The sequence below is a fragment of the Mesoplodon mirus genome (genome assembly GCF_964341445.2).
Source record: "Mesoplodon mirus genome assembly, chromosome: 9".
Taxonomy (NCBI): domain Eukaryota; kingdom Metazoa; phylum Chordata; class Mammalia; order Artiodactyla; family Ziphiidae; genus Mesoplodon; species Mesoplodon mirus.
Genome location: NC_138985.1, coordinates 42,182,043 through 42,196,327, shown reverse-complemented (window position 1 = coordinate 42,196,327; position 14,285 = coordinate 42,182,043). Strand labels below are relative to the sequence as shown.

The following is a 14,285-nucleotide window of genomic DNA, read 5'->3' as shown; positions in this document are numbered from 1 at the left end:
TTACCTTGCTGTGATCCAGCACAGCAAACAAACAACTGGGTTCTGTGATGTCTTTTTACTGCCTAATGTTTAAATATTGCCAGTGAAACGGAATTACACCTTTAGCTCTGCCACTGAGATGCATTATTTTTCATTCTAGTAGTATGTTTTCATGGCTAAAATGAAAAAGAAAATGAGAGGAAAATATTTAACCATGGCCACATGATATGCCACATTTCTGTGAACAATCTGTGGGCTTCCAAATATCATCTGCGTACTTACCATTTTATAATTAACATACTTTAAGACTGAGATCATAATCTATAGCAGACCAAAGATCAAAGCTCTTCTTCCAGCCTGGCTAAGGTATATTTTAGTCAGATTTTGTTTTGAGGACCTTAACAAAGTACAATCTCCATGCTTTGCTCTCTTTAAATCATGTAGCACTTCAGACAGATAACCGATCATCTGACATCAGTTATCTGTTCTAACTACATTATATGCAAAAAAAAGAAAAAAAAACATTCATATCTACTGTGTAAATTCAGATCTCACTACTGGTGACACATTCTTCCTATTGTTAGTTAAATTCTCTGTTAAATCTCCAAGCAAATGAGCCTTATATCAAGGAGGCTAAGAAGTTTTATATTCATTAGTTAGAGCCTTTGAGCTATCTTTCTAATTGGAAAAGAAATTTTTAAGATTACCTGAGCTCCAAAGGTTATTTTGGCCTACAAGACAAGGGATAATCACTATGTGGTAGAAAATTACAAAAGAGGTATCATTGTTGGGCCTTCAGCATTGATAGTATTGTCTGGGCCAAAAGATTATATTCCAGTGCCTGATTTTTCCTTCACTTTTACAGCTCTTGTTTGAAAACAGACTTAACTGAGATTCACATGCTTTATATTTTGATAGAGTTTTTACTGCAATTGCATATGGAGCTATGGCCATTGGAGAAACACTTGTTTTGGCACCTGAATATTGGAGAGCCAAATCTGGGGCTGCACATCTGTTTGCTTTGTTGGAAAAGAAACCAACTGTAGACAGCTATAGTCAAGAATGGAAAAAACCCGTAAGCACAACTCTGATTTTAAATGTCCGCTTATTATTAATTGTCTATATGCATGCTCTCTAAATAGAGACTTAAATGAAGGCATTATCTGATAACTGCAAAAGAGAGTGCTATAAAGAATTAAAAGCTGGTATAAATAATTGTTACGGCTACAAAGGGAGAAAGGGGGGTCTTGTCTTAATCAAATTTTCACCTCTGTTACTAAAATGTACAGACTTTATATTTTAAAATGTGTACTTCTAGTTTACTTATTTGCCTGATGCCATGAGAATATTCTGGAACAAATGATTGATTTATATATTTGATTTTACTTAGACTGCAAAAGTTTTTGTCTGGGATAAAGATTTGCATTAGGATTTATTCATTTTTTTCCTCTGATAACATATGCAAAGTAAATAGTGCCCTGCTATTTCAGATGCCATTTTTCGTGGGAAATATATCTGCAAACAAAAGAGAGAAAAAGGGAACTATATTTATTAAATTATTAAATATTAAAACACATGACATATTTAGTCACAAACTCTAAAAGACTGTGAATATTAAAAGAGAAGTAATAGGAAGATTGTATAATTTCAAAATAAACCTCTCAATAGTAGTCTTATACATTAAACATATATTCAATTTTTCTAGACATTTTAAATTTAAAAGAATAGCTATTAGGTATATACTTAAAAGAAAATTTTCATTTAAAAGTATTTCCCTCTAGAATTTTAACAGTAGATTTATACGTATGATAGCTTAAAATAGTACATTATCACTCGAACTTCATAATTATTAAAAGGAATGCTGGTTGTTAGAAACAAAAAGATCATGAAATTCTCAAAATAGAGTACTCTAAGATACATTATTGTCAAAGTAAGATTTTATACTTGTCTTTTGGAAAGTAAACTATGTTGGAAACATTTTTAATCTTAGGATTTAGATATTTAATAATATTACTACTCATTTCTTTCTAAACATTACAATAGAGGGATTGAGCATCTCATTGATAAATGTCCTCATAGAACTGTATACAAGACATAGAATGTGGAAATGTTCCTTATAAAGACTACAAAATTGTTATTTAATCTTTACTTTATTTAATATATGAATACTTCTAAATATCAGTCCCTATGCTTTAAAAAAGTTAAAGTTTGGTAAAACAAAATTGGCAAATATTGATAATTATTGAAGCTGGGAGATAGGCATATAGCAGTCCATTAATATTATTCTCTCTACTTTTATAGATGTTTGAAATATTCCATAACAAAATGTTTAAAATAGTAGGAATAAATTTTTAAACGTATTAAGTCTAGAAATCTAGAACATCTCTCTATGCCTTTCCAAAAGGCACCAGAGCATACACAGAAATAATTGCACTCTCATTATTCTGCAGTATCCTGAGGTTTTTTAAAAAACTTTTTTTTCACAAATAATATTCATGTGTTGTAGTGGGCAAAACAGAAAGCATTGAATAAGCTAAAAATAAGCTACTACTAAACTTAATATTTTGGCATATATCCTTCCAGGATATATTTTTTCTAATTCTAGACCCTTAACCACATGTTAACATTTCTTTCCTTTGAGAACAGAATAATTTCATTGTCAAACAGTTTTTGGTACTCCTCCCCTCCACCTACCCCCGCCTCCTACCTATATACTGGGCTTGGAATATACTGAGCATGACTATTAAACCTGACTACTTAAAATGCAGTTGATTGAGGGCAAACATGAAGTTCAAAAGAACCTAAAATCTTATGAACCAAATATATAAATAGAAAGTTAATCATCATTTAGTGATCATTCTGGAAAGTCTTTTATAAACATCCCTGGTGTACATAAGTATTGGTTTACAAATTACCAACCACTAAAGAGAATGAAGCATAGAGAGAAAGATAAACTTTTAGGCAAGTGTCACTGCCAAAAAATGATCAATTAACAATGATAAATCTGAATTCAAAATATAATGTATATTAACTGTAAAACATGGTCCAACCTACAAAAATAACATTTATATGTACAGTTGATGAGGACCCCAGCTATGATGAATTAAGCAATAAATGTCTATAAAGCACAAACTAATTTTTTAAAAATGTATTTATTTAGAGCAGCAGGTCAAACAGGTAATTTACAGATCACACTGTGACTGGGTACTAAAGCCAAAGGAAACTAGTGATCTTAGGAACTTGGTGAAGTCCTGTAGTGAAGACAAGAACTACAGATATAAAAATCTCAACAGAAGTGACAGAAACAAATGTGCAGTCAGCAACTCTATAGAGAGGAATATGATGTTTAAAATTAAAATGGTTGGACTTCCCTGGTGGCTCAGTGGTTAAGAATCCGCCTGCCAATGAAGGAGACACGGGTTCGAGCCCTGGTCCGGGAAGATCCCAGATGCCGCAGAGCAGCTAAGCCCATGCGCAGCAACTACTGAGCCTGTGCTCTAGACCCCCGCGAGCCACAACTACTGAGTCCATGTGCCACAACTACTGAAGCCTGCTCACTCTAGGGCCCGCAACAAGAGAAGACACCGCAACGAAGAGCAGCCCCCCCTCGCCGCAACTAGAGAAAGCCCGTGCACAGCAACAAAGACCCAATGCAGCCAAAAATAAATAAATAAATAAAATTTTAAAATAATAAAATTAAAATGGTTGTGGAAACATACACAATTTTCAGAAAGCACTCAGCCAATGTGCTATAATTTGTTACAGCCTTTCTAAGTCATCCGCTAAACACTGCCAACTTCCTTTCACAGGACATATGTGAAGGGAATATAGAGTTCCGAGAAGTCTCTTTCTTCTATCCATGCTGCCCAGATGTTCTAATCCTTCACAGTTTATCCCTCAGCATTGAGAAAGGGAAGTAGCATTTGTTGGGAGCAGTGGCTGTGGGAAAAGCACTTCTGTCCAACTTCTGCAGAGATTTTATGACCCAGTGAAAGGACAAGTGGTAAGACTGAATTCAAATACAACTTATCTGGGGGTTAGTGGGGCTATTCTTAAACATTCCCTTGGGCTTAAGCATCCTCGCTGATTTGGGGAGGGCAGACAGTGCAGTAGTTAAAAAAAAAAAATCTCTATGCCTTAACTAAGAGGATAAGCAAACCAATAACAGAAATGATGGATAGGACTTTGAGGCTAAGATCAAAGCTCCAAAGATTCTTCAACCATTATAGAGCAGAAAATTTGATCTTATAAGCCATGGAATTCTCTTAGAATACAGGTGTTGGAAGATGGGTGTAATATCAACATCTGGGCTCTTTTGTCACTCTGTTCTGCCTCCCAGGCTCAGGCTTCCTGCTGTTCACTCTGGCCATCTCCACCTCCCAACTCTCAAAACCTTAGACATGATTAGAGCTTCTTTGAATCAGCTCCGTTAAGTTCTGCATCCTGATTTCAAAAAAATGCAACCTCTCCCTCCTTTGAACTCCAAGGACTGTTTTTCTCGCCTGGCACTTTTCTTACTTTAACTTGTATTCAGATTTTCAATTATTCTCTCCCCACAACCACCACCAAATTACACACACACAAAGACAATTTCCTGTTCTGCCTTCTCCTACCCCCACAAAAAACCATAAGCCCATAAAAGTCAAAAACTGTCATGTTAGTCATCCTCCTGCTGCAATTTACAGTCTTTTCCCCAACACAGAGTCTCAAAGACCCTTTGCAAAATGGAACAGTCCAAAATGGCTGCCTTGTTACAAGAGAAAACAATGAGTATGAAAATCAGGTGACATTCACCTATTTGCACATAGCATAGCACACTCCCTCCTTTAAACTTTCCAATGAGTTCCCACCACAGTTACAATAAACCAGAGTCCATACCATCAAATCAAGGTCGTTCATGATCTGGCCCCTGCCTCTCTCTCCAAACTCCTCTCCTATCCCTCCCACCTCGTTGTGCACTGTGTGTCCGTCTCACTGGCTTCTTTATGTCCTTTAAACACACTGTGGACCTTTGTTCTTGCTATTCCCCTGCTTCGAATGTTCTTACTCTAACTTCTTTGCCAATGTCTTCTCATCATTCATGTCTCAGTCTAAATGCTACTTCCTTAGATAGAATATAATGCATCCAGTCACCCCCTTCCCAAATCCTCACCACACCCTTAGTCACCCTCTATCCCATTATCTTGTCTTCATGACACTTTCTTTTTCTGATGTTATTGAGTTGTTTGTGTGCTTATTGTCTGCCTCTCTCCACCAGAATATAAGCTACAGGAGGGTAAGAGCTTTGTCTTGTTTATTACTGTTTCCCCAGTGTCTGAAGAGTCCCCATCACATAATAGGTATGCTCATCAAATGCCACTTGAATTTTGTTATACATCCATGTGAATAAACATGGCTTTGTACAAAATGACTTATTTCTGCATGTGGACTACTGTATCAATCTGCACCTACTCTCTCACCAGGCTTTAATAAAGTGGGGTCCTGTTGCAGTGGAGGTTGGTATTTTTTCATCTGACTTCAGTACAGAGCACCAGACGTTATTCTAGACTCTGAGCAGGTCTCTAGAATATATAGCCATTCCTAGAAATGTCAAGTAAGTTTAGGAGTCGGTACTTTAGTCAGTTACATGCTGTCTGCTTCTATACAACATATGATTTATGAACCTTCCTTGGGTAACATTATACTATGAAACAGCTTGAATTCCTAACCTTCTTGTTATGATTTGTATATGTTTGAATACAGTGAACCGTAACATGATACAGTTGTTGGATCTTCACATACCATTTTCCGTTCTGCTTTTGGCAGCTCTTTGATGGTGTGGATGCGAAGGAATTGAACGTACAGTGGCTCCGTTCCCAAATAGCAATCATTTCTCAAGAGCCTGTGCTATTCAACTGTAGCATTGCTGAGAACATTGCCTATGGTGATAACAGCCGTGTCGTACCATTGAATGAGATAAAAGAAGTAGCAAATGCAGCGAATATCCACTCTTTTATTGAGAGTCTCCCTGAGGTAAAAAAATATCTGAAATCTTGAACTACAAAGCTGTCAAGTAAGCCCAAGTATTTTATTGGGCCTAAGTGGTTATTTTTATGTGCACCATGGATTATACAATTTAGTTGTTGCTAGCTAGCATCTCATGTAAAGTTAGATATAAAAAGCAAAATTTGAGATTTTTGTGTGACTATTTTTTCCAAGACCAAACTGTATTAATATTCACTGAATTAATTTTCATATTTTGATTCTACACCTTCTATTCATTTATACTCTGCCATGTCTACACCACATCATCCCCCTCTGGACAACCTTAGTAGCCTCTTAATCTATTTTCCTGCTTCCAGTCTTGCCCCTTTATAATTCTTCCTCACAGCAACTGGAAGGATCTTTTAAATACATAAAGTAAGTCATACCCCTCCCTGCTTAAAACCTCCTAATGGCATCCCTTTGCACGAAGAATGAAGTCAAAACTCCTTATGTGGCTGGAAAGGCCTTCGATGATCCATCCCTGCTTGCCTCTCCAGCTCCTTGCTCATCATGTGCTCCCTCCGCTCCAGCAACACTGGCTTCTTTCTGTCTCATCAATTGGCCAAGTTCTTCCCTACCACAGGACATTTACATTTGCTATTTCTTCAGCTGGGGCCTCCCTTCCTCTGGCTCTTTGAAGAGCCAGCTCCTTAACTTTCAAGATCTTTCAGATGTCACTCTTGCAGAGGCCTTCCTTGGCCACCTTATTTGAAAGAGTCCCCACCAGCCCTTATAGCCTATCACATAGTCTTCAGGGCACTCATCACAGTCGAAAATTACCCTGGTGCTTATTGACTTGTTTAGGGCCTCCTTTTCCCACTAAAGTGTTAAGTAAATGCCTGCCATTTTTGTGACCTCTCTGTATTGGCTGTGATGGCTGACACAAAATCTCAGAAAAGTTTTTCTGAGATTTTCTTGGCTAACTATAGATTAGATTTTCTTGGCTAACTGTAGAGAAGCCTTTAGCATAGCAAGCATTGATACAAATCCAGAAGTAGTGCATAGAGACACTGTAATTGCAGCTTAAAACTCTTGCAATATCTGTTTAAACCTACATATACACATAGATAAAATAAAAATATAGATGCCTACTTTTGCTTGGAAACAATTTTTATAATGTGATTTTCTAGCTCACTTTAAAAGGAAATGCCAAAGTTTAGTAAGCATTATATCAAACAACTAATCTAGTGCCCTGTTCTTTGGGGGAGGATACTGGTCACCCTACTCTCTTTTATACTACTAGATCTTCCCTCACCATCTCCTGTCCACACTAATTGATGCCTCTAACTATAAATGGGCCTTTAATGCAATTTCCCTAACTCCAATAAGGTTCTTCATTACTACCTATAATAGAAGGAGTAACATATTTTTATCAATATTGTGACCCTATGTCTTTCCCTTTTTTTACTAAGGCATTCACTGCGTTATTGATTCAGGGTCAGATTATTATCCACATACGCCTGATAGGTTTTTTTTTTTTAATTTATACATGGTAAAATGCTATCCATTTTATATTTGTACCATTTGACTTTTGTCCTTAAATTGCTTATTATCTTTCATTCTTTTCATTGTACTATTTCTCAGATTTACCCAAAACTACATACTGCAGAGATTCAGTGTGCTTTTTACAATAAACTTTGAGAATCAAGATGATGTTATTTCCAAAAGAAAGAATAGCTTGTTTCTCAGTGTTTTTAAATTTAGTTTACCTTCATATCACTGTTACCCCTAAAATATATACAACCATAGAGAAATCTGGTGCCAAAATATCATTCTTGAATAGGACAGTGGAACTACTAGTCTAACAGCAATGAAAATGCCCATTTAGAGTGAAGAGAAGATAGGGAATTTGGGAGATCACTTAGGAGCTATTTCCAGGGTTAAGTTATGAAGGCCTGAATTAATAATTATAAAGTGAAGTAAAACAAGGAAAAGGATGTAAAAGATATTATAAAAGTGGATATTCAGGACTTAGCTTAAGGTTGTCTGTAGAAAGTGAGCAAGAAAGTACATAATACATTGGGCAGCTTGCTGGAATAAAAACACACAGAGCATATGGTGCGAGTACAGAAGAAGGAACGACAAAGTCTCCTTTTTTTTTTTTTTTTAACCATACAACAAAACCTTTATTAACATTTTGAACAGGTTCATCGATTACTAAAACTGGTAACTTTAATCTTAAATTGGGGCAAATGGCTAGAGTGCAGAGTGATGCCATCATTGGGCATTATGAATGCAAGACTGAATAATTAACAGCCACCCCTCAGACGGAGGACCAGGTGCAGGGTCGACTCTTTCTGGATGCTGTAATCAGAAAGAGTGCGGCCATCTTCCAGCTGTTTTCCTGCAAAGATGAGCCTCTGCTGATCAGGGGGGATGCCTTCTTTATCCTCGATCTTGGCCTTCACGTTCTCGATGGTGTCACTGGAGCTCAGAGAAAACCACACAGAGGATGTTGCTTTGAACTGGGTTTTGAAGAATGAGTAGTTCACTAGGCGGAGAGGGGACAACACCATTCTTAGGAGGCAGAATAAGCTCATGAAGAAACACATATATGTGAAAGGGTTTTAGGTATTTGGGGGAAAATAAATTTAAAATTCAGAGCATAAAGCATAAACTGGGGAATTGAGAAGAAGAAGCCAAACAAAATATGCACATGGACTAAATGCGAAGGTTCTGATTTATCAGGCTAAGTTTGGAAATAGGAAACCGCTAGACATTTTTAGGCAGAGAAATGACATGATCAAATTTTTAAAGAAAATAATTGCATTTGAAGCTCAGCCTTTTGTTTGCTCATTCAAGAGGCTCTTTGGTCTCTTGGCAATGTCATACACTGCATGAAAGGGGGAAGTCCTGGTACATTACAACAGTCTAGATGAGAGAAATTCAGATCCACATTTTCTTTCCCCCAGTTCCAATTTCCAAAAGTTCTTAAACTCCATGCCCTCCTCTCCCCTCCACGCACAAAGACCATGTGTTTGATGTCAACTTGTTGGGTGGCCAAAATGATGTGAGGCTTTATGAAATCTTTATTAGTTCTACTTAGAATGAATTGTCAAATATTTCTACAGAAATATTCATATATTTGATTACTGGTTGCTACCCAGCCCTTTCTGGGGGTGTTAAATACTATATATCACATATTAAATATAAATAATATATAGTATGTACAATTTACAGTATATTTTCTTCTAAAGTAAAAAAAAAAAAAATAGAATTCTTAAACAAATATAGCCCTGTGGGTTTCAGATAAAGGATTATGGACCTATCTGGCAGATCAAGGCAGGAGGGTGAATAGCAGTGTGTCAACTCAGAGCACGCTAAGGGTAACACATCTATGGTATGTGCCATGGAGATAAACTGCAGGCATTTGGAAATATCAGCCTGGAAGACGAGTTGACATAACACTGACTTGGTCTTGAGGATCCTTGGAGAAACACAACCAGTGTAGATGTCCCCTAGTGGCCACAATTTCACACGGTGGCAGCTCTCAGTCAAGCCCCATGATGTCTCCCGCTGGAACCACTCTGAAACTTCTTTCCAGGGCCTGCAGGGAATCTCCAGAATGCAGTTGGTTTAGGATTAGACTCTTTCTGATGTTCCCTCCAGGATCCAACTGGTATTTAGACCCAGGTTCACACTGAACAGCCATTGCCCCTTGAGTGTCTCATAAAACAGGTGATTTCAGGGCACTCACTATCCCAGTGTTTGCCAGAAAATTTAGATTTTCAGTTTAAACAGGAAAGAGTGAAATCCTATAGTTCTTCATTAAAAACAAACAAAAAAACAAAAACCTTCTGTTTAAGTGTCTGAAAATGTTTTGGGGTTGCTATTGAGACAACGTGTATAGTCACATTTATAATCTGTTCTGCTTAATGATGGGCAAAAACATCTGAATTGTATTTTCAATGAATTCATTCTTGAGACTTACATCTCCCTGCAAGCCAGAGAAGGCCAAGAGATGCAAAGTGATTTCTAAGCTATTATTGTATCTTCTTCAGCTATAATAGAGGAATCCACATACAATTTAAGCTGGACTGGCAGAAAGAGCTACAAGCCCATTATCATTCCCACCCAATCCTCTCTCAATTTTTGGCTTAAGATTGAATTCTCTAATTAGATGGGAACTTTGCAGTGTGTGGAAATGAACTACAGTTTTACCTGATTATCTGTAGCCCTATGACTCCAATTTTAATAAAATGCATTTTAGGAGGAAGAGACCCAGCATGCTAGCAGTCCCAGATAAAATCACAGAGGAGCTAGCTAAAGTCTGTTTTCTTCATAGAGCATTCACTTCAGAAAAGATGCTTTTACTGGGCGTTAGTAATTCAGATACCCATTGTTTGATATAAAGTAAGCAACTGAGCATTTTAAGTTGAAAAATGAACTTTGACATGAAGCAGACACATTTGTTATAAAGTTATATCATAGGCTCTCTCGAAACCCACTCTGCTGGAAAGGCACCTCCTGAAGGCAGCCAGGTATGGAGGGAAAGCAATTGAATCAGGCTTCTCCAGGGCACTAAGATAAATAGCACATCAGTCATGTGCTGCATCTTCTCTATAATGCTGCTACAGGATCCACCTTTAGAAGGCTGTACAGTTGGACTCACTTTCCCAGTGGAGCTCATCCATCCACACATCCTTGTCTGGGTACCAGTGGCATGGATTTCTCAGACAACTGGCAAAGGCTACTAGAAAGCAGTGTGAAACCTTGGAGGGAAGCAGAGTTAACCGGACAATCTAGAAAGCAAGTGGGAGCCTGCTTGCTGATCCATTGTGATTTAGGATGGCTTCAGGATAAGTGAAAAACTTCCTTTACCCTTCCATGGAGGGTATACTGAAAAAGGGGTCATTAGTATGTAGGAGAGTGTAGAAATATTGTGAAGTGCTAAATGTCACTATCATGGCCTGAAAAGGTGAATGGACTGTCTCAAGATGTCAGCCTAACTTACTGCTAGGATGATACCTGCACCTCTGAGAAGGGCATTATGGCATCTGGAGAGATGTGCCCATAGAGGGTTGGTGAAAGTCAAAGTTAAGGAACCCAGTGATTTCCTTTAAAATGATACTTTAAATCATTTTGATCTGAAAACAGAAGACAATTTAACTTAATGGGGAAAGATTTGTGCTTACTGGGAAGTTTTTTTCCCTAATAATTTTTTTTCTTATGCTTTAATTTGAACAATTCCTTTGTAGAAGCACAATGGCAAAGGTCTACTGTTTGTGATCAGATTAGATATGTAAATGAGATGGTAGTGTTTACTGCTGGTTTAGCATTTATTAGCAACAAAGCCCAAGAATAGATTTTAGTACTTGTTGGGACACAAATTTTAGAGAGTAGCAAAATTTGAAATATTTAGATGGCTCTCACCCACAGTTGCCATGTTAATTTAAATAACCAAGCCTTGCTTTCTTAACTGCATGTTCCTGTAATAGAAATACAACACACAGGGGCTTCCCTGGTGGCACAGTGGTTGAGAGTCCGCCTGCCGATGCAGGGGGCACGGGTTCGTGCCCCGGTCCGGGAGGATCCCACATGCCGCGGAGCGGCTGGGCCCGTGCGCCATGGCCGCTGAGCCTGCGCGTCGGGAGCCTGTGCTCCGCGGCGGGAGAGGCCACAACAGTGAGAGGCCCGTGTACCGCAAAAAAAAAAAAAAAAAAAAAAAAAACAACACACAAGTTGGACTGAAAGGAACACAGCTTTCTGGCAGCCAGAAACAAAGACTAGCTATTGCAAGGGCTCTTCTCCGAAAACCAAAAATTTTATTGTTGGATGAGGCCACTTCAGCCCTGATAATGAGAGTGAAAAGGTAACATCCTCTTCTTTCATCTCAGAATGTAATATGAAATATGAAAGTGGAGTATTGTGGAAGAAATCAAGGTCAGTTTGGGGAAGAAAGGCCTGGAGAGAATTGTAGTCATAGGGTCACCAGTTGTAATTAAGGTTTTGGCCTTTATAAAAAGGTTAGAGGCTGGTGGGGAGGTGGGAGAGAGTTGGGACACAGGGCATCTCATGTTTTAGAAAGGTTTTCTCATTTGAATTGGTCTCATTATCAAAAGGGACCCAATTCTTGAAATGTTTCTCCACTCAAGGAAAAAGCCCAATGAAAATTACTTTCCTGTTTTATTGTTATTTTAATGACACCAAACAAAATAATAAGGCAATCTACATATATAAAAGAGTGATCTACACTGCAATGTTTGAGCCTGCTACTCTACCTTCTATAGACTATTAGCTCTGTTTGAGAAGGAAACAAGGGGGCACACAGACATGTAACAATAAACCTACACTGCAAGGTCCTTCAGATGTTTAATTTTACCATGTCCTTGTCCCCTAATAGTTCTTGCATATAGCATGTTCTTATTTGTTAAATGAACGTTGGTTGAATGAATTATAATCTTTCATATTTATCAAGTGCTTATTATATACTACTATCTCAATCCTCACAACAACTTGATGAATTAGCTTATTTTATGCTCATTTTACAGATCAGCACACTAAGGCTTAGAAAAGTTAAGAAACTTCCCTAAATTTTAATAGACGGTGTCTGACCTAAGATCCCATGTGATTAATCACAACACAATTGCTATTTGTAGATGATTATCATTCTTGATTTCTAAGGAGACAGTGTGATATGAAAGAAAAAAATGGGACTTTTGGAACCAGACATATTTGGGCTGTAATCCTGGATTCATCAGTTACTAGCAGTGTGACCTAGGTCAAGGGACCTGGACTTTTCAAATCTTGGTTTACTCATCAGGGAAATGAAAATAGTCCTCGCCGAGTTACTGAAAGGGTTTAAATGAAACATCCATCATTGGAATATTTTATATACTCAGCAAATATTGGTTTTCACCCTCCACTTTCATTTTGTTGTTGTTGTTGTTGTTGTTGTTTTGGCCGTGCTTCATGGCATGCAGGATCTTAGCTCCCCAACCAGGGACTGAACCCATGCCCCCTGCAGTGGAAGTGCAGAGTCCTAACCACTGGACCGCCAGGGAATTCCCTCATTTCTCTTATATGGCATTATAACCTCATTGTAGCTGAGATGCTGTTTTAGCCAGGACAGTTTTACAACTAAATATGAAAAAAAAGAAAAAAAAACCCAACACAAACAAATAAAAAAATAAAACTGTGAGAAGAAATAAAGTAAGTAAATTAGACAGTTCCACTTGGGTATGGAAATACTACTTTCCGGCTTTGACTTTGGAACCACTTACTTACACACAAATAACCACCTACTTTTATTCATTGTCACAAAAGCTCTTCAAATTAAAAGTCTTACTTAATGTGTCTATAATTACTTTTTCTAGATTTCTATTGAGTAGGGTATTTCACAAAGTAGGGTAGTTTCCTTGGAGATAAGCAAATACACAATGAATGTTATTAGATTACCTTAATTTGACTTGCGCAAGTTTATTAGCATTTAACCCAAGGTTGCAATCACAGGTCCTTCTCTCTTCCAGGTGGTTCAGCATGCCCTTGATAAGGCCAGTAAGGGGAGGACGTGCCTCGTGGTGGCTCACAGACTCTCCATGATACAGAGCGCAGATTTGATAGTGGTTCTGCACAATGGAAAAATTAAGGAACAAGGAACTCATCAAGAGCTCCTGAGAAATCGAGACATATACTTTAAATTAGTAAGTGCACAGTCAGTGCAGTGATGCTGTTGGAGTTAACATGTATTTTGATCTTTGTGTAATGCAAAGAATAATTAGTAATTAGTAGGAATTAGGAATTATTTGGCATGCTTTGATCTCCTTTATTGCATCAATAGAATCATGCTATTCAAGTACAGACATGTTCTGTTTACACACCATCTTCCCTTCAGATTTTTAAAAGGAAACAAAAATTACTAAATTCATTTAAGTGAGATAATCCCTGTATGCCTCACTTTATAAAAAGCACGTTTGCTTATAAAGCAATTTGCTGCAAAGTGAATATTTTCCTTTCAACTTCCACTATAAAATTGGGAATATATTCCCAGAGGGAAAAATTACCCAGTTAACTAAATTAAAAGATTTTAGCAAAGAGAGAGTAAGATGTAGTTGGGCCTGTGGCATTTCAGGGAGAATGATTTTAATTTGGAACTTCCCAAATTTTGTAGCAAATTAGAGTACTTTGAGGTAGTCCTTCACTCCAGACCATAGGACATTCTCTCATAATATCTCTCAATGCTTCTTTCAGTGAATATCCAGTTTCCCAAAATTCCATTATATTCCTTTGTCAGGGGGATAGGGAGAATTACAGTGTAAAATTTCTGGCAGAATTAGGTAGTT

The 14,285-nt window shown here is 37.6% G+C and overlaps 1 protein-coding gene across 1 annotated transcript in view; it reads left to right on the top strand.

Moving 5' to 3' along the window:
* ABCB5 (ATP binding cassette subfamily B member 5) overlaps positions 1 to 13,670 on the top strand; it is a gene marked incomplete at both ends in the record, with an annotated part of 106,841 nt that extends 93,171 nt beyond the window's left edge. Inside the window, 7 exon segments of the mRNA XM_082632971.1 lie at positions 898 to 1,054; positions 3,789 to 3,894; positions 3,897 to 3,982; positions 5,785 to 5,991; positions 11,670 to 11,793; positions 11,796 to 11,815; positions 13,473 to 13,670. Coding sequence (XP_082489097.1) covers positions 898 to 1,054; positions 3,789 to 3,894; positions 3,897 to 3,982; positions 5,785 to 5,991; positions 11,670 to 11,793; positions 11,796 to 11,815; positions 13,473 to 13,670 — 898 coding nt within the window.
* Positions 13,671 to 14,285: the final 615 nt, after the last annotated feature.